Source organism: Fonsecaea nubica, assembly GCF_001646965.1.
Source record: "Fonsecaea nubica strain CBS 269.64 chromosome Unknown Scaff114, whole genome shotgun sequence".
Taxonomy (NCBI): domain Eukaryota; kingdom Fungi; phylum Ascomycota; class Eurotiomycetes; order Chaetothyriales; family Herpotrichiellaceae; genus Fonsecaea; species Fonsecaea nubica.
The window spans coordinates 37,793-60,179 of record NW_019173787.1 but is presented as its reverse complement, the minus strand read 5'-3'; the positions used below and the strand labels follow the sequence as shown (position 1 = coordinate 60,179).

Genomic DNA, 22,387 nt, shown 5'->3' with positions numbered 1-22,387 from the left:
GGGGATCAAATCCACATCTGACTGGGCCAAAGCGCGAAGAAAGCGCGAGACCAAAGCTTCATTTCAGGGGAGCGGGTCCAAACGAAGAGATGGAAATATGCCGACTAGACCATTTCATGCTTCGAATACACACATACCTTGCCATCCCACCAACTCGCATTGACCATGATAATCCCATCCGTCCCATGGCGAAAGGCTAACCCCCGTTCCGAAGTATCGAGAACATTACTGACTGGTCCTGGCGTCGTTGCGGATCTGTCCATCTCCGCTTGTCTGCCTGGCTGGCTGGCTGACTACAAGTACAAGCACAAGGGATCATCGGTAGTGCTCACAGGGCACTCTTGTTTTGTTTTATGTCAGAATCTGTATATATCTCCGAGTTTAATTATGTACGCAAGGGCCCAGGCCTAATTTTACTAGAGAGAAGTCCCGGGGGGGGGGGGGGGGGGCGGGCGGCACATCTACTTACCTGATCGCTTGTACGTACGTACGTACGTACGGAGTACAAAAATGTACTCGACAGCCACGCAAAGGAGATACAAAGGACCCCCGGCCCCATTCCTTCCTTTCACCAAGGGAGATTTTTCTGCGCCCTGCGCCCTTTTAGATCTCACGGGTCGGTACACAGTCGATCCCCCCGGCGGCTGACAGCAGGAGAGTAGCAGTGAGCAGAGTGGCAGTTTGGTGCCTGTGAGGATGAGACAGGGACGTATCTATCCATGTACGAGGACGGGATAGGCTATAGATGGTGGCGGTAACCTGAGTCAGACTACTCCCCTTCTCAGCATATCTCCGCGTGTACTCGGTATGTATGTATGTGTGTACGATACGAGCACCAGCACATTACCCTTACTGTCCCGAGCAGAGTTTTGCACCCGAGTTCTTTTACCCGAGTCCTCGCAAATCATACATCTTGACAACAATAATAACCGCGCGGGAAGGGGGGGGGAAGAATGGGGATAAACTTCGCCCAAAAAAAACAAGAGGGGGGGGAAATCATCGCTTTACCGGAAATAGAAAACTGTAAACTGCTCGAATCAGGCTTCGTCTCCGGATTTTCTCGCTTGGGCTCTCCCAAGCAAATCGGAAAGAATAAACAAAATGTCGGTTTCCTTTTTCTGCATTGTCACCGCCACATCGAGGCCTCGTGGGGGGGGCCCCCTTCCCACCAAACAACACCCACCGCCACTGGGCGGGGGGGATTATTCTAGAGACTAAATCTGGGATCGCTTGCCCAGGTGCCAGCCTTGTTTTTTTTCTATCTGTTTTCTTAGTCATGGAGGCGAGAGGAGGGGTGGGGGGGAAACCAACCGGATTGAGTTTGTCCACTTGTCCAAAGCACGTCGATCTCCCTTTGACCAGGATAGTACCTCGTATACGAACAGTCATAGCGGGTAGGTAGGTAGGTAGGTAGGTAGGGACTTTGTGGAAGAGGACGGCATGGGGGCGCCATGGGGGGCACGGAGAATCGTTCAAGCGTTCCCCTCCAAGAAAAGCTTATCGAAGCTTGACCTTGAAGTACTTTCAGCATGCTGACTACACAAGCCCGTGACCAAGGTCAGTATCTACCGCACCGTAGGTACCACAACCAGGTATACAAGTATACATTGGATGGATGGATGGATGCAAACAGTTAGTGTCGTTTGATAATCGCCAACCGACTCGAAATGTATTTCGCATAAGCAACAACGGAGACAATCCGGGGTATCTCCTCTCACTGGCACAGACAGACAGCCTTGGACACTGTGAAAAAATTGGGATATCTACTTGTGGCTGGTGTCATGGGTGGAGGGGTGGGAGCCGCAGTGAAGAAACTAAACCGTAAAGAGCAGGTTCCTGGTGGATTTGTTGAGCGTCTACTCACTACCAAGTACCAAGTACCAAGAACAAGTCTCCACAAAAGAACAAAGACAAGACTGACGGCTGGTGTCAGTACTTTGTGCTTGTAGTTTGGATGGCCACGGCCACGGCCACGATACTGTGACTCTGTGAAGGTGTGTACTCGTACCGAGTACGGAGTACAGCCCACCGTTACATTATTCCCCTGGTATGTGCCCTGACCGGTTCCGTCTGCCCCACCCGTATCGACGAGACTAATTCGCTAGTCTGACCATGAGGCGGCACGCGGCCTTTACACTTTCGGAAATATATCCTCCCGACCATCTTCTGCCTACCTACTCTTCTCGACCCTACCACCTAGCTCCCTACTCCGTAGATACCGATGTTGTCCTACGGAAAGGGAAAGCCACGTGATATAGGTGTACTCCGTAAACAAGTCGCCTTACACAATCTGCCGTGGTTTTGGGAAAAGGACTTCTCTTCCTTTCGCCGCAGTAGAGAATTGACAATGAAATAGCCAAATCGATCGATTGTGGTGGCATTGTAACTCTAGTCTCTGTCGAAATATCGACTTTGTCATTCATTCTTAGGTTACTTGGCTTTTCTGGATCCTTGTGCTAGCCAGAGTCTGATCCCCACGAAGGCACGATACTACGCAGACAGCCAAGGTCAAGGCCAGAGATTCCGGGACGAAATATCCGAGAGAGAGTCTGTGGCAGATTCAGGAGGAGTCTTCTCCACGGCGATCTGGATTTCAGTCCTAACCCTCTCAACAACTCACTCCTGACGGCCTTTCACCGTGAGAGGTGACACTTGGACTGGAAACCGAAAACAGGCAACCATCAAGACGGCCGTGCAGAGATGCCTATCTTTTCTGCATACAGGTATGATGGCCCATTTGTGTTCAGTTAGGCAGAGGGCTCGTTACCATCCTTTCCTCTGGGCCTGTTCACTGTTGTTACACCATGAGATGCTTTTAGGACATTGTCGTCTGCTTGTCTGGACCAAATGCAACAACATCACATTCCTCGATTCCGTGTCTCCACGCTGAGCCAGAGTGTCTCAATCCACAAGTGTCGCAATTGTGATTCTACAAGTTTGGACATCACCTACCACTATAACCAATTTCGAGATGGCTTGTTCGGTTGAATCAGTTCCGCATAACGCTCAAACTCATCATCACTTAGTCGCAGTCTTCGGACAGATTCCTTCCTAGCTGCTCAGTGCACGATGGATTTAGTGCTTATAAAGAGTACCTTTCCAAAGAGGCAGGCCAAAAGGCGCAGTTGCCTCAAAACGCGCTATGTCCAAGTCTGGTGTCAAGGTGAAGATTCCACCGACATTGCTTGTCCCGAGCTGGAAACTTCAACGCAGGAAAGTGAACTGGGTGTCAAGACGCCTTTTGAAGATTCGGGCACCTTGGCGGGGTTATTTGACGGGGATTTTGATGTGTGACACGGGGATAGAGCAAGGCTGACGAGGGTGACGAGGCTGAGCTCCTTTATACCCTGTTATGCGGTGTGAGGTCATATGACGTCATTTTATGGGCTTTGACTACAACCTCCGAAAGTGACATTTCCTGATGTACCGAACCCCCTTCGACCTCCGTGTGTACAACATCACGAATATCGTACTTGGTCGACTGCAGCACAAGACTTCATCACTGGTTTCATCACACCCGACACTCCGACCACCGCATTCGCCATGGCAGATTCCAAAGGCGGCCACTCGGCCCAATTCGACCCAACGTCACTCGACGCGAAGCAGCACGGCATCGCACGGTAAGTGAGGCTTGAATTCCCAGTACGCGGCTCCTTCGGAGAAACTCTACTGTGGGAACCGCCCAAAGGGGAGTTCAGCGTCGGGAGAATGAACCAAAAGTGAAAAGAACGCAAACTCAAAAAAATACCCCTTCACCGTCTGTCATTCCATTGGCCTGTCTCAAAATAGTGTTGATCTGCCCAACTCACTAACTCGTATATGCTACGTTGCACGTGTCCTAGAAATACGATCGACGAGCAGAAATCCAACTACGGCGTCAAGACTTCGGTAGACCGCGACGTCGGAGGAAAGATGTTATCCACCAAATCGTCGACTGGGATATACAGTTTGCCCGAAATCAGTAGTGGTGGACAGTCGCTGAGTGACAGTGTGAATGAGGCGTTGGAAGGGCGGACGGGAGTGGCGCAGGGCAAGGCACAGAAGATTGACCAGAGTGTGAAAGTCGGGGCCGAAGGACACTTGCACGACAAGGCTGCCGCGAAGCAGCCGTGAGGTCTCGTCATGCTGTTCAATTCGCGTTTCCAACTTTCGCATTTTCAGACACAGTCGATCAAGGACGACACTCAACGAGTGAGACGGATCCTCGTCTTTCAAACGCAATACGATCATCACACCATGTTTGGGAGCGACAGATGTGACATACAACTCTCATAGAGCTGAAACATACAAAACGCCGAACTGGGTGGTTCTACCCTGCTGGACAGGGAGCAATGCAGCCCAACTGCCCTTTGACACTGGAGGATCTTCCTATCGTCGGTGTTGTTGCTTCATCCGCCACAAGTTACACTCATACCTTGAAGTACCGAGTATTACGAGTCTTCCTTTCCAGACCCTGGCGAGAAGGTTGGCTGGCTGGATGGCTAGCTAACCACCTCCGAAATGCGCCCCAATTCCCATCATCTCCTTTAGCCTAGCTAGCCTGCCTGCCTACCAGCCTTTTACACAAAAGGGGGCCGAAACAACGGAGAAAAGCCCCCTTTTGTACGTTGTTCCCGTGAGTAATGCGGTAGGTGATCAAACAAACCCCTGGGAGCCATTCCATCCGCGTGAGGTTGTTTCGGTGTCTACTTTCGATCTGTCTGTCTGTCTGGCTATCAAAGTATAGGGAGATGAAAGGAGAGAGGGTTAAATTCGATTCGTGGCCCCTGGGCTCATTTGATGGCTGGGCTCTGCCTCGTCCAAAGAACACCAACCAATCAACTACCTAACTAATTAACCCTGGGGTCGAGTCTTGCTCGTCTCGTCTCGTCTGGCTTGGTCTGATCTGATCGGGGAGACCCTCGATACTCCGTCCCAGCCGAGCGGGGGAAGCCTGTCTCCTTGGTTCTCGACGGAGCGGAGTTTATTCTTCGCGCACTATTCATCACCACCATGTACGAGTTGAGTTATGCAGAGTTTCCCCCCTCCCCATGTCAAGCCACAGGGTGAGTTATGGCTGTGGAAACCACCTGTGGGGGCTAGGGTGGACGGGACTGGACCGGGTTGGGTTGGGCTGTGCTTACATACACACTATACTCGGTACAGTACGAGGTTTTTCGGCAAAGGATTATCTAGTATTCGACCCTACCAGGCAGGCCCGGTGGGTCGATCCCCCTGTTGAGGATTCAATCAGACTAACTTGTCCATATTACGAGTGAGTATGTAGCTTGTTCTCGCTAAATGAGTAAGGCAAGGCAAGGCAAGGCAAGGCAAGGCAGGGGTAGGTACCTAGGTACACACACTCTGAACCCACTACGGGGTACCCACGTACCCACTCCCGGAGGACATTGTATCCATTGAACCCGCCCCACCCTACCCGTCTAGGTCCTCTACTCGGTACCGAGTAGGTAGTCTACTCTATACCAGAGCCAGAGCAGAAGTGGGGACTTTGAGAAACCTAAACCCCTTTCGGAAGGGGCACTTACCTCTTTGTCGTTGTTTCCCGTGCAATGTTAGAAACTTCTTTGCTCCTCGTAATCTTGCCTTGCTGGAGCATTCTAGTCAAGTTCCCTCCAGAAGAGCGGGATGAGCAGGTCCACAGGGCCTTGACTGTGCAGGCTGGCAGGCTGGCAGGCACACAGGCAGGACCGTCTGGTGGAGAATTGAGGAGGAAGCATTGGGTCTCAACAAGGCATGGGACCCGGATCCCCCACTCTAACCCATAGATGCACGACGGACGAGGTTGTCAACTACGACGAAACGAATGCTGATATGATCCCGATAGTGGGAAAGACGGGAAGGTGACGATTTCCATTTTGGGAATATATCGTTGGCAGGAGGCCTATGTACTCGAGTCTTGAGGAGTGAATTTGCTGAATAGTCGCTTTGTCACGGGTATATACCAGGTATACCAGGTGCGATGAATGGTCCAATCGACCTGATGTTCTGGATTTCCGGCTCTGTGGGGAATGCACCGAGTTGTACGAGTACAGGCTTACCCAATAGCTAACCTACACGGCGCTCTCTCTCTACCTCGCACCTTTGTCATCGACTTCGTCCTGGAGGGATCTACACTGTTCTAGACATCTAGGCCTTGAGCTCCGCTGACTGATGGTGGGAGGATCTGGGGGAACCTGCCCCTTTGGTCATCGACACTAGACAGGCACACAGACTACCTACAGAATACAAGTCCCTCACAGGATGGCCGGAGACCCTGTCCCATTCATGGGTCCTCCTCATAGTCCTCGTCCAGGATGCAAGTCTTTACCTACATGAGGCTGATCTGGTCTCGAATGAGTGGTTGTGGAAACATGCTCACATCTTTGTCGCTTCCGCCACCTCTTAATCCTTACCCATCCAACCCCCCCTGAGCCTCCGTCCATGTGGCACGACAGGGCTGGATTTGGTCAGCACCAGTGATTGCTTCAGCCTCTACTGCCCCAGTTCAAGTTCAAGCCCCCCCTCTCAGGGTTGACAATGACAATGACTACTCGAAAGAATGTCGCGATGGAATCCTCCGTTAATCCTCGACCCGCCGAACCGCTGGGGGAGGATGAATGTCACCGTCGTCTCGTCAGTGCTCCCTCCAACAGCCCCCGTCGAAATCCCTCAAACCCACCCTCTGAGAACGTATTGCCACGGCACATCCAACAGAAAGCATTCCAACGATGCCCCTTGAGAGTCTGGGATCTTGAATCATCCCTGACTACTACCACCACTACCCGAAACTGTGGCCCAACAAGTTCGTCGAAACAATCAACCAAGGATCGAATCATCCTCGTTAGTTGGTCGTGGGGACCCTTGGTCAGCACAAGACCAGGCTCTGTTTCCCTTGACTCCTTGACACTCTGTTAAGCCGGGACAACCACACATCTCCCTCGACCGTGGAGCAGCTCCTACACAAGTCCTCCACGAAGGGGATAGACAAGCGGGTGCTAGAGTATCTGGCTATCGTATCTGACAAAGGATGATGAGTTCCTGCTTCACTTGGACAATAGAGAGCGACAGAGTGAGAGAGGCTGGAGATGGTGTTACATTCCTCCCATTCCTTCCATCGATTCCATTCCCCGTGTCTCCTCCCTTGCAAGGTCATCAGTCCGCAATGATCGTGTGCTGACGGGACTCACTGTCCAGCCCCTGGTAGAGATACCTCATTTTCAAGTCTCTACGCTGGCGTCGACGGGACTCCAGGAGCCATACACTGTCTCTCTACCAACGATGACTGTGAAATCAGGACCGTATGACGGGAGAGAAGGGGAAGTCACCTTGGATCCTGTCCTGTTGAAACAAGTGGAGGAAAAGGCCCGGTTGCCGTCGTCAAAGTCAAGTCTATACTCGGTACCTCGTACAGTCGATGCACTCAGACTGTATGGCCATCTCCACCTACTTCACTCACTCTACAGAGTGTACACTCTCTCATCACCAATCGACCTGTCCCGATGACCATCACAAGGCAAGAGAAGAAACTCCATCTGAAGTCTGAATACTCACTTACCGACATCTATCCTACAGAGAACGATTCGAAAAGCCACAGGCACAAAGGCGTCGAGGATCCCTTTCCAGTTTCTCCCACTGCTGAAAAAAAAACCTCTCTCTGTCGCTCTACTGAACCAGAATCAACGCCAGAAGAGCAGCATATAACGCGGTCCAAGATCTGGGTGTCCTGGATTCATTTATCCGACTCATAGACAAGACGCCGTCACCGAGGAAGGATGTCCTGGAGGGAGTCGGCCAGACCCGGGAGTCGAGGCGCTGATATCACACTGCACACTCACAATAAACCTCGCTATTGACACAACAATCGATATCGTACAACAGGTAGAATTTCTGCGCGAGAGGGCCGACGGTCTCGTCGAAAATCACAATCCCCAGTACCTGATATTTACGAGGCGGCAATCCAGATTCATCTGAGATGCAGATCAAGGTCCGAGATGAAAGACTCGAGCCCAGTCTCCTCTTTTCGGCCAATGTCAAATCGCTGCCACATCTGTCTCCAAGGATCTTGTCAGCCCGGAAGAGCATTCAAGGAGTCTGCGTTCCTGGTATTATTTTTTATCTTGTCGAAGAAACAAGGTCCTTTGGTCCCCCCGTCACAATCACCACAATCACCACCACCACCGTCACACGGGCCATCTAGGCTTCTGTGGATATGCCATAAATATTACATCGCCGACTCTACTGCGCTGCTGAGTGAGTATGCACGAAGAGCCTTCGCACATCACTCGGGAGGGAGGGAATGTTGTCAATGGTATTCTCTCAAGTGGCGTGACACTTCGGGAGAGCGAGAACGAGTGCCATGCTGCAAACGCTGGAAGAAAAAGACTTGGCCTTGGCTGGTCAGGTTTGTTTTCTTTGGCGTGATATGGCACGACATGACATGACATGACTAGCTAGCTAGTTAGCTCACAGGCTCGCAGGCTACCTATCACCTACAGACCGACCTATCTACCGGACTGATACGACCTCTATCCTCGCGGCCAGATCCGATGATCATACCGAAAGACCAGAGGCGAAGGAGGTGGGGACAGGAAGCAATGTGCGTGAGAGCGAGAGAGATCTAGGCCTTTCTTCACCTCGCATTCTTCCTGGAACACGTGGAACGAAAGAACCGGTTACAGATATTCAGATGGGTCCAAAGTCCCAAGCAGTGTCACAGCCAGACGGACACAGGAACAGGCAATGTCGGCGAACATCGTCCAGGCGAGCGAAGACACAGGCCTCAAGAGCCTCGTATACGGGCGTCCGATCTAAGATCAGATACTTTATCTATCCCTCTCGCTTACCACGGCGTTGGAGCATCCAATTTGCGACCCAGAGCTTCTATACAAAGAGCGAATGAGAGCAACCGCCCCTAGAAAGACTTGGATCAGATACCAGCTTCAACGCAGCCTCGATATCTCCATCACTTCTGTCGATAGCAGCTCACGATTCCACGCTGACCTCAGCGATACGTATCCCTCACCACTCGTCTCTTCGTTACCTCAAATCTTATATCGGAAATGCAAATTCTGTTTGTCCGTGAGATCATCGAAGCCTTCGAGCAGTTCTTCCTGCTGCCTTTCTGCGTGAAGACCCTTTGCGTCGCGCGACCGGTTCTCAAAGTAACACAGGCTTGTATAGATGACTTGTAGGAAGCAGAGCGCGCAGTAGGTGCCCAGTAGTCCTTTGATGGCGGTGAAATATCGCGGTTCCTCAGAAGGCAAGAACAGGTGCGGGCCTGCGATGTTTCCGGCGCAATAGAATCTAAGGTTGTCTGTGTAAGCTGCGCAGTTTCTCAAGCACGGTACAAGCAGATCCGCCGTCACGAGCAGAAAGACGGCACTTACACGAAGAAGACTCCGACAACTGCAGTTCTCTTGGTGTGCCCTGCCACATTCACACCCGGTAAAGTCCATCCCAAGATAATAGGTGCTCCCAGGACGTTTTGTAGCCAGCAACAAGCCACCAACGAGTACCGATGTTTGATGTTAATGGTCAAGAGACCAATCAAGCCCGCGATCCCCGGTAGGCATGAGACTAAAGTGCCAAAAGCGTTAGCCAAGCCGCCCATGGTCAATCGGAGCAGATGCTTCACTGACGGATAACCGTGATACCCAAAAGGTTCTTCCTGGTTGCCACCCAACCGAATCCCATACATCCAATGATTTCAAAGGCACCACCAGGCGTCTGAAGCACAGTGGTATGAAGTGCATCGAACCCAAAGCCCTTGATGAGGGCTGAGAAAAAGTTGGCCACGGCCCCATTTAGGAGGCCCGTGCATGTGCCCATCAGTATGACAAGGTAGGTCTTTGGATCGAGCACTGCCTCCTTGAGGTGGCCGACAACAATCTTGTGATGTTTGATTCCCATCTGATTCTTCGATACACGCCAGACAGCAACCATACGTTCATGTTCCGTCAGCATTCTGGCGTTGTGTGGTCCGTCGGGTAGGTAGACCACGATAACGAAGCCCCAGAGGAATGTCATAGCCCCGACAATCTGTAAAGGATTAGATGCTGCACCGTCAGGTACTAAAAGATTCCCCTACCAAATAAATCAACTTCCAATTTTCGACAGCGAGGTGTGCTGCATGGCCGCTTCCATACGCAAGCAAGGCACCAAGAATCGAAGAAACTCCGTTTGTCGACAGCCAGAACGAGGTTCGAAGCGCCTGTTCCTCCCTCGTCCATAGCATAGAGGTGAGGTGCACGAAAGCAGGAGATATACAAGCCTCGACCATTCCCAAGACGAAGCGAATGGCAAAGAAGCCGGAGAAGTTGAAAACAGCTGCTTGCAGCATGCAGATAGAACCCCAGACGAAAAGCATATATCCAATCGTCCGGCCAATGGGGAAGCGTTGGAGAAAGACGTTCGAGGGGTATGAGCCGGTCATTTGACCGAAATATAGTGCCGATGCAACCCATGAATAGTCATCTCCCTTCATATGAGTGTCTGCTTGAAGACCGTATGCGTTGGAATAGTTGAGGCTGCGGATGTCAGAGCTGGGACTGGGGCGCGTGGAAGATGACCCACGTCTGTTTGTCGAGAAAGCTTAGCATATAGGTTGTCATCATCTATCATCGTCCAAGAATTAGCCCGTGATCTGTTGAGGATTGATCCAGAGAACCATACCATTGGGATGACCATCCAGTCAAGCTTCCTGCGGACTTTGAGAGCATCTCGTTCAAGTTGAGCTTCGTCAAACTCAAGAGCCTTCTGCAAGAGCTCTTTTCCAAGGACATCGGGGTCATTTGCACTGCCTTTGAGACGGCTAAGGAGGGTTCTAGAAGGCTTCGAAAGAGTATCGGCGGTCGGTTCAATCACCTGGACCGGGGTCTTTTCCACGTCGGCCATCTTGCAAGCGTGGTTCTGACAGAAGTGTAGCACTCGCAGAATCAAGACAGCCGTATCTCATGGCATGCCGGATATATCTTATAGACATGACTTCGATTCCGTCCGGGTTCCGTCGGAGTTACATCGTTATCGGCACTAGACGACCTGGTCATAGCTCTGCGGTACAAGTAGTAGGTGAGATAAGGATCTCGAATGGTAACGGCATGCACGTCCCTGCTTCAAGGATCTTGACGCAGAGGCAAAGGTGTTGTCCGTCTGTCGCCACATGATATCCCAGCTGCTGTTGTCCCTACAATCGTCGAATGCGGAGTTTTGCGACCAAGCCGTGGGGCCCTGGAATGATCTGCGTTAGCTGCGGTTGAGGCTTCAGGCCACACGAGCGCAGAGCAATGTGATTCGGGCGAGGAACAAGCAATCAGTAGCCCCACTCGTTCTATATAAGCCGGTGTGCTTGGCCATCAATTCGTTGTTGATCATGCTGATGTTGTTGAGTTAGTATGCTCCTACAATCCCCTTCTCTTGACAGATATCTCGGAAAGTCCCCGTCCAACTTTGCCTCTTGGCCATAGTGGTGAACGGTACCAATAATACCATGCTCGATAGGGCAAGAGAGGTGCACTGAGAATCAAACCACAATGAATGGCGCCATAGTGAGCCACGTGGGAATATAGGATGATAGGTTCAAGGCACGGGGCCCAGCTGCCAGCTGCCAGCTACCACCTTCGAGTACAAACTGCCGTATCATTGAACGTGGTCGGTCCTTGGCGATCCACCTCGGATTCGATGCCGCAGATAAGAGGATTGTGTATGCGGGAGCAAACAGGAATGTGAGATGTTCTCGCAAATTCGTCCTGGAGGTGGTTGTCGGGGTTCGAAAGGGTCGAATCCTGCATGAGGGTGTGTCATTCTCAGATCTCCATGGGGACATGCAACTGGTCCGCAAAGGACAACGGCAAACGTGGCAAAAAAAGAACACGGTTGTTCAGGGAAAATGGTGCAGGCGAAGGTGGAGGAGTAGGAGATGCAAACTGACATCACGTGCCAGACGGTCCCTTGCCGCGCTTTTTCTCTGGCCTTTTCTGGCGCGCGTCATTGGCACGAATTAGAATAATTGCTTCATTCAGCAACACCTCAGGGAACACGTTTACCTGCCATACTCATCATGTCATAACGCACATCGGAGAGGTTCCTTCTCTGAACCATTACGGAGATCCCTCGACTGATGAAATCATCCAAGTCCCTAAATTATCAACCAAGATGGCGGGCTTCTTTACCTGGTTATGGGACTGGCTGCTGTGGATGTTCTGGGCGACCGAGATGGACGTTGCGATCGTTGGTTTACAAAATGCCGGCAAGACGAGTTTAGTGCGGGTTCTTGCTGTGAGTCAAGTCTATTCTAGTTGGCTGATCTGAAAGCGCCTAACTCCTATCATGTCCAGGGTAATGAATTCACTGTCGACACTGTGCCCACGGTCGCTTTCAACAAGAGGGAGGTCAAAAAGGGCCATGTTTCGATCAAGTGCTGGGATCTCGGAGGCCAACCACGTTATCGATCCATGTGGGAGCGATATTGTCGCGGAGTCAATGCCATTCTCTTCGTGGTTGATGCTGCCGACAAGGATGCCATCCCGGTCGCCCGCGAGGAGCTGCACAATCTCATGGACAGACCTACGCTCAACGCCATCCCCCTCCTCGTTCTAGGCAACAAGTCTGATTTGCCCAACAAGTTATCGGTAGACGAACTGATTGACGCGCTGGACTTGAAATCGATCGTTCATCGCGAGATCAGCTGTTATGGAATCAGCGCAAAGGAAGAAACCAACCTGGAAGCAGTGCTCCAGTGGCTGGTTGCCAGATCTGGGAAGTGAGGACCTCTTTTTGTTTTTGTGTATGGAATTCTGGTACTACACAGCCTTGATGGATCAACGGGACATGATTTTGTACAGCTACAGATTACACAGTATGCATATTGCAGTCCAGCAGAGGAAAATGTCCAGGTTACTCTACTTGTCCACATGTTCTCCGCAAGAATGTTCCAGACGCCTGCTGAGACAGGAAAATGATCGTACTTGTACGAGGAAGAGGTTTATCCACTGGTTCATCACGGTACTGAGAGATGCCTGGCAGACCACAAACAGGCCATTCTCCAGCGCAGCCTGAATGACGCGTAGCCAAGAACGACTCGCATGGGGAGCCCCCAGTGACCCGACCGTGTTGATTGGACGAGCCTCTTAACTGGGTGGCTGGCCGCTGAGGAGCAGGCAAGCAGGGAACCAAGCAGATACCGAGGGGTTGCTTCCGGGGGCAAAAGGCCAATTAGAGTGATGATGCTGCGCCACTTAGGTGCACTAAGACGTTATTTCTCATTCCTTACGTGCAAATTCCCCTCCCCCAAGGCTCTAGCACACCATAGTGACCAGACAGCTGTGGGCATCCCCGACTGCGCCCAGTGCTGCTGCGCCTTCTTGTACATGCCATCACCATACGTTAATTCTTCTTCTGCTCGCCAACTCATCTTTTCACTCTTGCTTGCTATCAAGTACGTACCCTGCCTGATCCCATCATCATCTCATCATTGTGCTTCTTGACTGCGACCCTCTCTCAACTCAAATATCATTTTAGCCTTGTTGATTTGTGTAAGAACTCCGTCCTCTGCGCCCCAGGCTCCAGCGGGAAACTACCGCGGCAAGGAACATTCCATCCGAATCGCCATCATCCACATCGTTTGACATCACCATATCCCACTTCCACACACTTCGTCGTTCACACACACATACGCATACGCACACACAGCAGCCATGAGCCTCAAACTCGTCACCCGACAATATTATGGAGACAACATGTAAGCACTGCCATGCTCGAATCAAAACCTTTATATGCCATTTCCTCTATCCCACTCGCCGCTCGTCGCAACCACTTCCACACACAACAAAACATCCTTTTGCTAACACTATTTCTTCGTTATGGCTAGATGCATCGACAACAACGGTCGCGCATACAGATGCAATTCAGCGTGGTATGACTGGGGTAGATGGGTTGCCCTCGGCATCATAATATTTGGCGCACTTCTCATCTTCTTTATCTTCAGGTGCGCAGACACGTCTAATCACGCATTACCAGATCTTTGCTAACTCTATACAGCTTGTGGAGCGCTCGCCGAAGACGTCGCATGGGTCGACAGCCTCTGTATGGTACGGGATGGACAGGCCGCACTCCTTGGGGTCATGCTCCTGCTCAGTACAACCCTGGCTTCCAGCAAACGCAGCAAGCACCCCCGCCTGCCTACAACCAAACCCAGAATTACGGCGGCTACTACGGCCAAAATCAAGGCTATTTTGGTGGCAGACAGACCGACGTCGAAATGCAACCACCGCAGAACACCTACAGAGGCGGCGACAACGTCTACACTCCCCCCACGGGTCCTCCACCAGCCAAAAAATAATCGAGATTGATTACGGTGTGGGCTCCTCCATGCTCGTGATTTTGTGGGGTTTCCGAATGCACATTTTTAAGAGCTGCGGTCCAGGTGGACTGCTGCCAATACAATATGGATGTTCAAGGTACCAGGAGCTGCGATGAGTGTACGATAGATACAAAGGGGGTGGCTGCTATCGAAACTTTGAAAAGCATGGCAACGGGGAGGACAAGATTCACGAAGAATGTAGCGTCACGAAAACGGACTAATTCATCAATTTCCACAATGTGTGCACGATCTCTCCCACTACTAGAGGTACAAACGTCTGCTAGTCCGGGCTCCTAATGTATATACCCGAAAAACTGTAGCCTCGCACCGGATCGGGTGTGCAGCCCCTGTTCGTAGGCCAGGCTCTCACAAGCGCCGGCGTTTCAGCTGGAATGTGCCCGCAAGATGCAAGCTCGGCAGGGTCAGATCGCCCTGGGGGAAGCCCGCAATGAGCTCCTTGAAGGGTGTCGATTGGTCCGTAGGCGACCCCTGCTTCGACCCAAACCCGCCTCATGGCCTTGTGGCCTTGTTGCTCCGCCTCCTGCGTTACTCGATCCTCTCTCACCTGAGATTCTTTTCATAGCAACTCCGCGAGTGCCCTTTTCTTTGTCTTATGTCCCTCTCTACCACACTCCGTTCCCTCTACGTTATCATCACATTCACTTCGGTTTTCCACGAACTTGAACGACGTTCGTCTACTTCACTCATTCTACACTGTCCGCAGGCCGGCCTCGGTATTTCACACCAGACTCCCAGCCTCCTTTCAACATCCACACTTCCACTCGCTAAACCAGACGAGAGAGATTCCATCGCCCTTCTTCGAACGACTGTGAATGAGTTGACGACATACTATCTTACTCCAAGAGGTCTACCATAGGACATTGACGAAATGGCGTACTCTTTCTACACCCGCGACGTTGTCTCCGAAGTACAATCACTCCCAGATACATTATCCAGCTGGGACAAATGTATGCAAAAGTCCTATTGCAAGTACGTGCCGATAAACCCCTCCCTCTTCTTGCCTTGCTCTAACGTTGACCCAGGTGGCCTGTCATTGCCGCGATTGTCATCGGCTCACTCATACTGCTTTCTGTCCTCTTTTGCATCGCGCGATGCCTCTGCTGTGGGGTTGAGATCTGCTCATGCTGTATGAGCTGTTGTGGCGGCTGTTGTAGGGGAAGTCGAAGTCGTGAGCGTCCTTCGAAATTTAAAGACGACTATACGCGCATGCCCCCTACTCCTTACCAAGGATACCAGCCTACCCCCAGTCCCATGGCGTACGGAAACCCCAACGCACCTCAGTTTGCTACGTTCGATGATCCCAGCACCAAGAGGATGATCAATGAAGATAGTCTGCCACCCATGCCCAGCTGGGACACTGCGACTAAAAGAAGAGTCGAAGACACCAGTGAGCCACCACACCAGAATGCGAATGGGGATCTGGAGATGGGCAGACTCGACACACAACCGCAAAGGATGAGAGGGGGCTATAACAGCGTCCCAAATGGACCCATGTCACCTATCTCATCAAACCCTCAACAAGATTATCCCCGTAACGGAACCGGCATGAACCACTCCTACAACTCCGACTTGGGCGATCAAAGACTTCTGAGCAATAACAGTCAGGAGAACTTCCAGGCAGTCCCGCTCAGCCCACCCCCGACCTATCGTTCCAATTCTCAGGCGCCGTCAGTTACAAGCGGTTCGGACAGATTCATCGCTGGTACCGCCAGTCCGAGCCCTTATGAGTACAATCGGGGCCCTCTGCCACAAACCGGCCCTCAATACCCCTACGCTCCAAATAACGCCATGAACAACCGATACGAACCACCACAGAATGATTACAATTCGCATAGGATCAGTATGCCGAAACCTTACAACCCTGTGCCTTCCCCGCCAATGCAAGCGCCATACCCAGAATCCACTGCATCGCCATATGATGCCCGTCCGCCAAGTTTCTTGCAGGTGGGAAGAAAAGCTGTCCGTGGAAGTACCAGAGAAGTGTAAGGATGGGATTGTTTCTTGATTGACCTGTTTCCCTTGGGGTCTAGATGACTACTGGGCTGTTGGGCGGCACACGCGTCGAATTCGACATCAGCGGGCGACATCGGCGGGCCCATTTATCCCAGATTCTGTTGGCAGCATGTTTTGCTGAGATCAAGCACATGGTGCTGTCTGGATACCAGCCTTTATCACTAACATAGGAATTGGACGGATGCCAACAGTGAGATGTGGTCAACAAGCGGTTGGATTTGAGCTTGAGACCGTAACCAGCGCGGATATATCGCACGCGGTCAAGGTGGACTGCGGACCCTGGGCCGATATGTTCTCCATCGACGCAAGGTTGATCGATATCTCCAAACCTGATGACCAGGAGCTCTAAACAGCAAAAGAACCAACAGCTTTTCACGACCTCAAAAACCGCCCCCCAAAAAGGAATGGAGCAAAGACCAAGAGTGCTCCATAGATGTTGGGCACCATACCCTACATAATCTGTATTTCTACGATTGACGGGCGGTGCTTCAAGTATCTCGCGCGCCCACCCAGCCTCCATTTGTGGGTGCGGGCGTGGGCGTGGGCCCTGTATTATATTTCTATTATACCAGCAATGATTTTCACAGGATCAATAACAATTCCAACATCAACGGCAATCGCACTGGGGGCCGCAATTCAGTATCTTGATCCACGTGCGGTCCTCGTAACATTGCCGTAATGGATGCTTATCTACCTCCTCGGTATATATCTTAGGTTCTTCCATGAACTGAATGTACTGAATATACTGAATGAAGAAAAATCGAATGAACATATTGTATTGCTTCGCTCTCCATGTCTATCCATGTAGCTACTACCTAGCAACTACCTAGCATTCAATGGCCTGAGCACAAAGTATATAGTCTACTCACTGGGAGGCCTGCCCCGCAACGTAAGAATCAATATCATCTACTCGAAGTAAAAGCGAAACTAAAGGGATAAAGAATAAAGGACAAAGGGGAAAAGAGAGAAGAGGAAAAAACCACACACCAAAGGACAAGTAGGTAGTGTGATCTCCATCATAATGTTTCCCTCATCGGCGCTCACGGATCCTCATGGGCAGGGTTGTCTGTGGTGGTTTTACACCGACCGGCGGTGTCAAAGTCACCCTCAAGGTCACCTCGCCTTTCCTCGCACTTCGCATTTTTTCGTACGCGGGGAGCGTGTCACAATTCGTCCTTCGCCGGTGTCTGTTCGCTCTGGTTTCCTGCGGAGTTCGTGTCCGTGCCCGGTATGTCTCTCACCACGACGGGCAACCCCTTGAGCGCGGGGTGTCCTGCGAATCCATCGACGAGCCGCAGAGCCGACGCCTTGCGGAGGAAAGCCACACCCAGAAAAACCTCCGGCTCCCAGGGAACACCTGCTCGCTCGTGGATGGGGGGGAGATCGAAGACGTTGAACGCAATATCCGCAAACTGGTTCAGCGCAACCTTGGGTCCGGCGAGCAAGTTCAGCGAAATTTTCGCGTGTGGTGTAACGTGGAAGGCGGGTGTGCCTAGGGCAGCAGCGCGTTGGTCTTCCTTTGCTATTGGGCTGAGTTTGGACGAAGTAGTCGAGAGGCCCAGGGCAGACAGCATGCCAGATGAGATGTAGTTCTCGGTCAACGCCAGTTCAATGTCTGCGAGGAGAGTGACGGGCTCTTTGGCGTTGTTTTCCACAACTATTGGAAGCGTATCTTGATCCTGACCGGCGAGCTCGGCGGAATGAAACTGAAGCGTTGGTTCCTTGTTGGCAGTTTTGGGACTCGATGCTGCAGTATTGGTAGCCTTGACAGCGTCGATAGCACTAAAGGCGGCATCCGCAAAGATTGTCGTTATAGGAGAGTCGCTTTGATGGACGCCCGGTGAACAATCCCGCCCTTCACAGCGACTTCCAGGATGCAGATGGGCTGGCAAATGATTCCATCGTTGCCCTGTGGGCACAGCGCAACCTCGACCAACGCAGCCTATAGGCCACCAATGCCTGAATCGCTCGAAACCTCTGCAGAAACCATCGGGACAGCCGGCAGAACAGCAAGATTCTGTGACAATCGCAGACGAAGCAGTCGCAGTGCGAGCTGCATCAGGAGGAGGGGTCGTGTCAAAGGGATAAATGCCATTGCATAATCCTAAGGCACAGGTTGGATCACAACAGCCCGAAGCCGACTTTGGATCAAATGTCCTTTCTTCGTCGCGGCTAAAAGAGCTGAAGATTGATTTCACGCTGGCTGTGATGGTAGGGTCGGGTTCTTGCGTCTTGGTAAGCCCAATATTCTTCTGTTTTTGCCCAATCGCAACGGTAGGCCATGACAGCAGCACAGCAAGGAGAGGGAAAAACACTGGAGAAAGCATCTTGGTAACAGCTATGAGGTGGGGGAGTAAATGGTTTGGTCGATAGTGTTTGGATCAGGCCAAAGGTTCAAGAATCTGCGAGCCATTTATACTTGGTGTGAACGCAATGACCCTTGATATCAATGCATGGATGGAAATAGATTTCACCGCTTCAAAGGTTCCTGGAAGCATAAACTGAACCAACAAGGACGTGATACAGTTTGGGCCGCCTTACGAAACTGCTCATGGGTTGTCCAGACAAGCACAAAGTGCTTAGTTTTGCGAGTTTTCGGTCAATACCGAACACACCGGGGCGCAATGTCAAACGGCAAAAGACACAGCCATGAAAAGGCTTAGTCGATGAAGCAACGGCGACAAGAGATCCCCGGCTCAGACGCCATTGGTTGATTCGAGTATATCCTGGTGAACTTTATTTAGGATGGCCATGTGGTACGTCGACTTGTCTGGTCGATGCAGAGGAGCTGAACGCTTTCACATGCAAGTTCAAGACAACAGGGACATCCCCTGATGAGGCTGCTGACTTGCAGTGAACAGCGAAGGTTTTGTGCCTCGCGGTGCCAGCTGAACATTAGGCAACAAAAAGCACCGGAAGCTCAACCATTGATCGTGAGATCTGATATCTCATTGGTTGATCCGCTGAATCGTCCAGGGCGCCTGAACAGGCCGGCCTGTAACGTTGATCCTCAACAGAAGCGCAAGACTGTTCAACCACTGGGGTAACAAAGGGGAAACCCCGTGCCGTAGTTCACGCAGGCCACCGTTATCCGTAGAAAGTTCCGCAACCCTGGCTCATCTACGCGCTGCGTACGCGTTGATTTAGGACTAGATCAGTTGTGGACGGCTCGCTTGTGTAGTGTTCTCAGAGGGATGGCAGAGTTCGATACGCGCTATGGGATGAGTTGCCTTCTGCTCGATACCTTGACAGCTGGGCTGTGCCCTCACCTATTGTTGGCTCTTTCTCCGATTGGTGTCATAGCATGACACCAAACTCGAAACCCTGTTGTGCGCTCCCATCGACAAGAATGCGCCTCGTCTCTTGCTTGAGAAGCTGATTCACGTCCTCCCTCGAAGTGGTTCCGCCGGTTGATGCTTCCATTCGCTTGTCTCCAAAGGCAGCCTGAGACAACCCAAGCAAGCTCAGTTTCGCTGCGATACTGCGAACGTTACCGCGGGATGCCCAGTATGCTTGGAAGGCCAGTATCAGCCCAAGCAAGGGATAGCAGAAACTCCATGCCACCAGTATCGCTAGTGGTGGAACGGGCACTTTGGAAAGCAGCATATGTTCACGCTGTTGTTGGCCAAGGGCAAGACGGCCTGTAGTGTATCCGCCAATGTTTGCTAGGACCTTGGTAGAGTATAGACTTCCAAATTTCTGGAGAAAAGACTCAGTCGTGTCTCCAGCCAATGCAGACTGTGTGAGGAAATCTTGTAGAGCAGGATCACCACCACTGATAGTCGCGTACAGTAGGTTTCCGTGGAAAATCTCCAGGATGCTGCCATTGCCGGTCGGCACCGCGTGGATATTCCGCAGCGCACCGTCAACCCAGGTATACGAGATGTCGTATGACGCCACGGCACAATTGAGAATGAAATCCAGGACGCCATCAGAGATAAAAGTGGCGTCTGTGTTGTTTGCCATCATTTCATTGCCAGACACAAATTGTCCACTTGTAGTTGAAATTCGCGCGGCGATGCCGATATAGAACGGATTCACCAAGTCAGAGTTGGGATATGGAGAAATGCTCAAGTCGAAGGCGCCCGAGTCATTGTAGCCAACAGTGTTGTAAATGTTTCTCATTCCTGAATCGTTGAAAAACGAGTACATCAGGTTGGCAGCCCCTTTGTACATCAAGAATGAACGATACGGATCCGGAGGGCGTAGATTATTGAGGTTTGTGCTCACGATTGGTGGCATCCCGATAGTGCCGTGAAACATATCGGTGCAGCTGAAGTTGGTGTAGTAATCATCCCAAAGTACCATGCCGCAGCTGGATGGGTTGACAAAGCGACAAGTTGTCGATATCCCGATAGTCGATGCTTCGTAATCAGTATTGGGAACCATCGTCTGTTGCTGGGGAATGAGGTATGCTAGCTCGGCCCCTGGGATGTCTTCCGTCGCCGTGATTCGAATCTCTGAAAGTTGCGAAGTGTTGTGGAAGAGCCGATTCGTTTCTGTAGCTTCAAAGTTTGCATTCGGGTCGACTACTCCGGAGTCGGTCGTGTCGGAACAAGGCAGTCCCACAAAAGTTCGGTTGAAGGTCAAGCAGAACTCAGAAAGACCGCGACCAAATTCCTGGGTTGGTTCTGGCGGAATCAAGATCTGATCAACCTCAACAGTCGACGTCGTGTAATGCAGGACGGTATCCGCTATGAACACCCCGACAGCCAACAGCAAACTCAGGAGCATCATCGAGGCGGCACAGTGTAAAACCGGGGGGATGCTGGGTCTTCGCCGGCGGACAAGGTACCAGAGATACGACCGAAATTGCTGTGCAGACGCGACCAAGATACCGATGAGCAAACTCATTTGAAATGGCGTTGGTAGGTCCAGATATTTTGCTTCTCTGGAGGCATCGCGCAATTTCCGAGACACGGTAAGCGCAAACACTGACAAGATGAACGAACCCAGCAGAGGTGCCACCGTAGACAGAAAACTGGCTACGAAAACCAATCGGGCTAGAGAAGTCAGTGTTGGGCAACAGCGTTGACAATGCCCGCAAACTCACTCGCAGAAAAGTTGACCAGAACAAATCCAGGCTCATGTAGTGTCGCTTCCGTAGGCTTGAATAGATTTGGGACAGGAACGACTCGGTACATATAAACCAGAGCAAGCAAAGTACCAGCCAACAGAGCGATAGGGATGCAAATGACTGCTGCGGGGAGTAAAATTGTTTGGATGAGGTTTTCATTTGGGAGTAACTCTGGATCGAAGCGACACTCTTCTTCGGGTGTGTCATACTGTCGTCGTATGAAGGACTGTCTGATATCGTTCTGCTCAAGAGGTATCTCGTTTTGAAAGTCTAGAGACTGACTCCGAGTCCTCTCCCCCGTTATCTCCTCTTGTGAAGGGATATGTAAGCTGTGCCTATTCGTGAGAAAGGTAGCGACTCGCTCCGAGAAGGAAACGAGATTCTTGGGACGTCTATTATCGCTCTCCATGGCATACCATTTCAAGGTGAACCAGACAACACAAAATGAAGGATGTGACCGAGACGGATGATATATGAAGTCGAGCACGAAAACAGATATCTTACCTGGTTCACAGTCAAACTTAGCTGATCTATACATTTGAAGCCACTCTTCATCTGGAGTGTAAAAGCATATCTTGATGGCGCAAGGCAGGGTGCAGCCGGTAACGTGGCGCTGAACGTCAGCCTCACACGGGCTGAAGGGCACGGAGTATCTTCACTGGTTGGACTTGGGACGCCCCGTGTATAGCTGTGGAACATTGATATTGAACCAGTGGCTCCCAGCTGCGATGGCACGATGGGTCAGGCAGAAGAGCCACAACCTGCATATACGACCCGCTGTTCCAATGACGAACGAGTGATGAGCAGAACTTTTGGATCGTGATACCAGGGTCTTTTGGTGGCCAGTTGGAGGAATGGCATCTTTTCCGGCGTCAAATCCACCAGCATGAACAAGGGTTGACGTGAGGGGCTGTTGCCGACCGGCGAAAGCGACAGTGCTG

The 22,387-nt window shown here is 51.5% G+C and overlaps 7 protein-coding genes across 7 annotated transcripts; 4 read left to right on the top strand and 3 right to left on the bottom strand.

Annotated features, from left to right (window-relative positions):
* Positions 1 to 3,543: 3,543 nt before the first annotated feature.
* AYO20_10539 (hypothetical protein) lies at positions 3,544 to 4,113 on the top strand (the record flags this gene model as incomplete). Its single annotated transcript, XM_022648796.1, has 2 exons — positions 3,544 to 3,620; positions 3,843 to 4,113. The coding sequence occupies 2 exons, from the start codon at positions 3,544 to 3,546 to the stop codon at positions 4,111 to 4,113; spliced, it is 348 nt and encodes a 115-aa protein (XP_022495238.1).
* Positions 4,114 to 9,020: 4,907 nt separating this feature from the next.
* AYO20_10538 (hypothetical protein) lies at positions 9,021 to 10,872 on the bottom strand (the record flags this gene model as incomplete). Its single annotated transcript, XM_022648795.1, has 6 exons — positions 9,021 to 9,282; positions 9,366 to 9,555; positions 9,618 to 10,017; positions 10,067 to 10,505; positions 10,552 to 10,592; positions 10,651 to 10,872. The coding sequence occupies 6 exons, from the start codon at positions 10,870 to 10,872 to the stop codon at positions 9,021 to 9,023; spliced, it is 1,554 nt and encodes a 517-aa protein (XP_022495237.1).
* A 1,257-nt stretch (positions 10,873 to 12,129) lies between these two features.
* Positions 12,130 to 12,740, top strand: AYO20_10537 (hypothetical protein; the record flags this gene model as incomplete). Its single annotated transcript, XM_022648794.1, has 2 exons — positions 12,130 to 12,252; positions 12,312 to 12,740. 2 exons carry the CDS (start codon positions 12,130 to 12,132, stop codon positions 12,738 to 12,740), a joined length of 552 nt encoding a protein of 183 aa, XP_022495236.1.
* Positions 12,741 to 13,835: 1,095 nt separating this feature from the next.
* Positions 13,836 to 14,314, top strand: AYO20_10536 (hypothetical protein; the record flags this gene model as incomplete). The annotated part of the gene is made up of 2 exons (XM_022648793.1): positions 13,836 to 13,960; positions 14,014 to 14,314. The coding sequence occupies 2 exons, from the start codon at positions 13,836 to 13,838 to the stop codon at positions 14,312 to 14,314; spliced, it is 426 nt and encodes a 141-aa protein (XP_022495235.1).
* A 910-nt stretch (positions 14,315 to 15,224) lies between these two features.
* AYO20_10535 (hypothetical protein) lies at positions 15,225 to 16,342 on the top strand (the record flags this gene model as incomplete). The annotated part of the gene is made up of 2 exons (XM_022648792.1): positions 15,225 to 15,325; positions 15,379 to 16,342. 2 exons carry the CDS (start codon positions 15,225 to 15,227, stop codon positions 16,340 to 16,342), a joined length of 1,065 nt encoding a protein of 354 aa, XP_022495234.1.
* A 1,190-nt stretch (positions 16,343 to 17,532) lies between these two features.
* On the bottom strand, positions 17,533 to 18,696 carry AYO20_10534 (hypothetical protein; the record flags this gene model as incomplete). Its single annotated transcript, XM_022648791.1, has 1 exon — positions 17,533 to 18,696. One exon carries the CDS (start codon positions 18,694 to 18,696, stop codon positions 17,533 to 17,535), a length of 1,164 nt encoding a protein of 387 aa, XP_022495233.1.
* Positions 18,697 to 19,666: 970 nt separating this feature from the next.
* AYO20_10533 (hypothetical protein) lies at positions 19,667 to 21,223 on the bottom strand (the record flags this gene model as incomplete). Its single annotated transcript, XM_022648790.1, has 1 exon — positions 19,667 to 21,223. The coding sequence occupies one exon, from the start codon at positions 21,221 to 21,223 to the stop codon at positions 19,667 to 19,669; it is 1,557 nt and encodes a 518-aa protein (XP_022495232.1).
* Between the last annotated feature and the right edge of the window lie 1,164 nt (positions 21,224 to 22,387).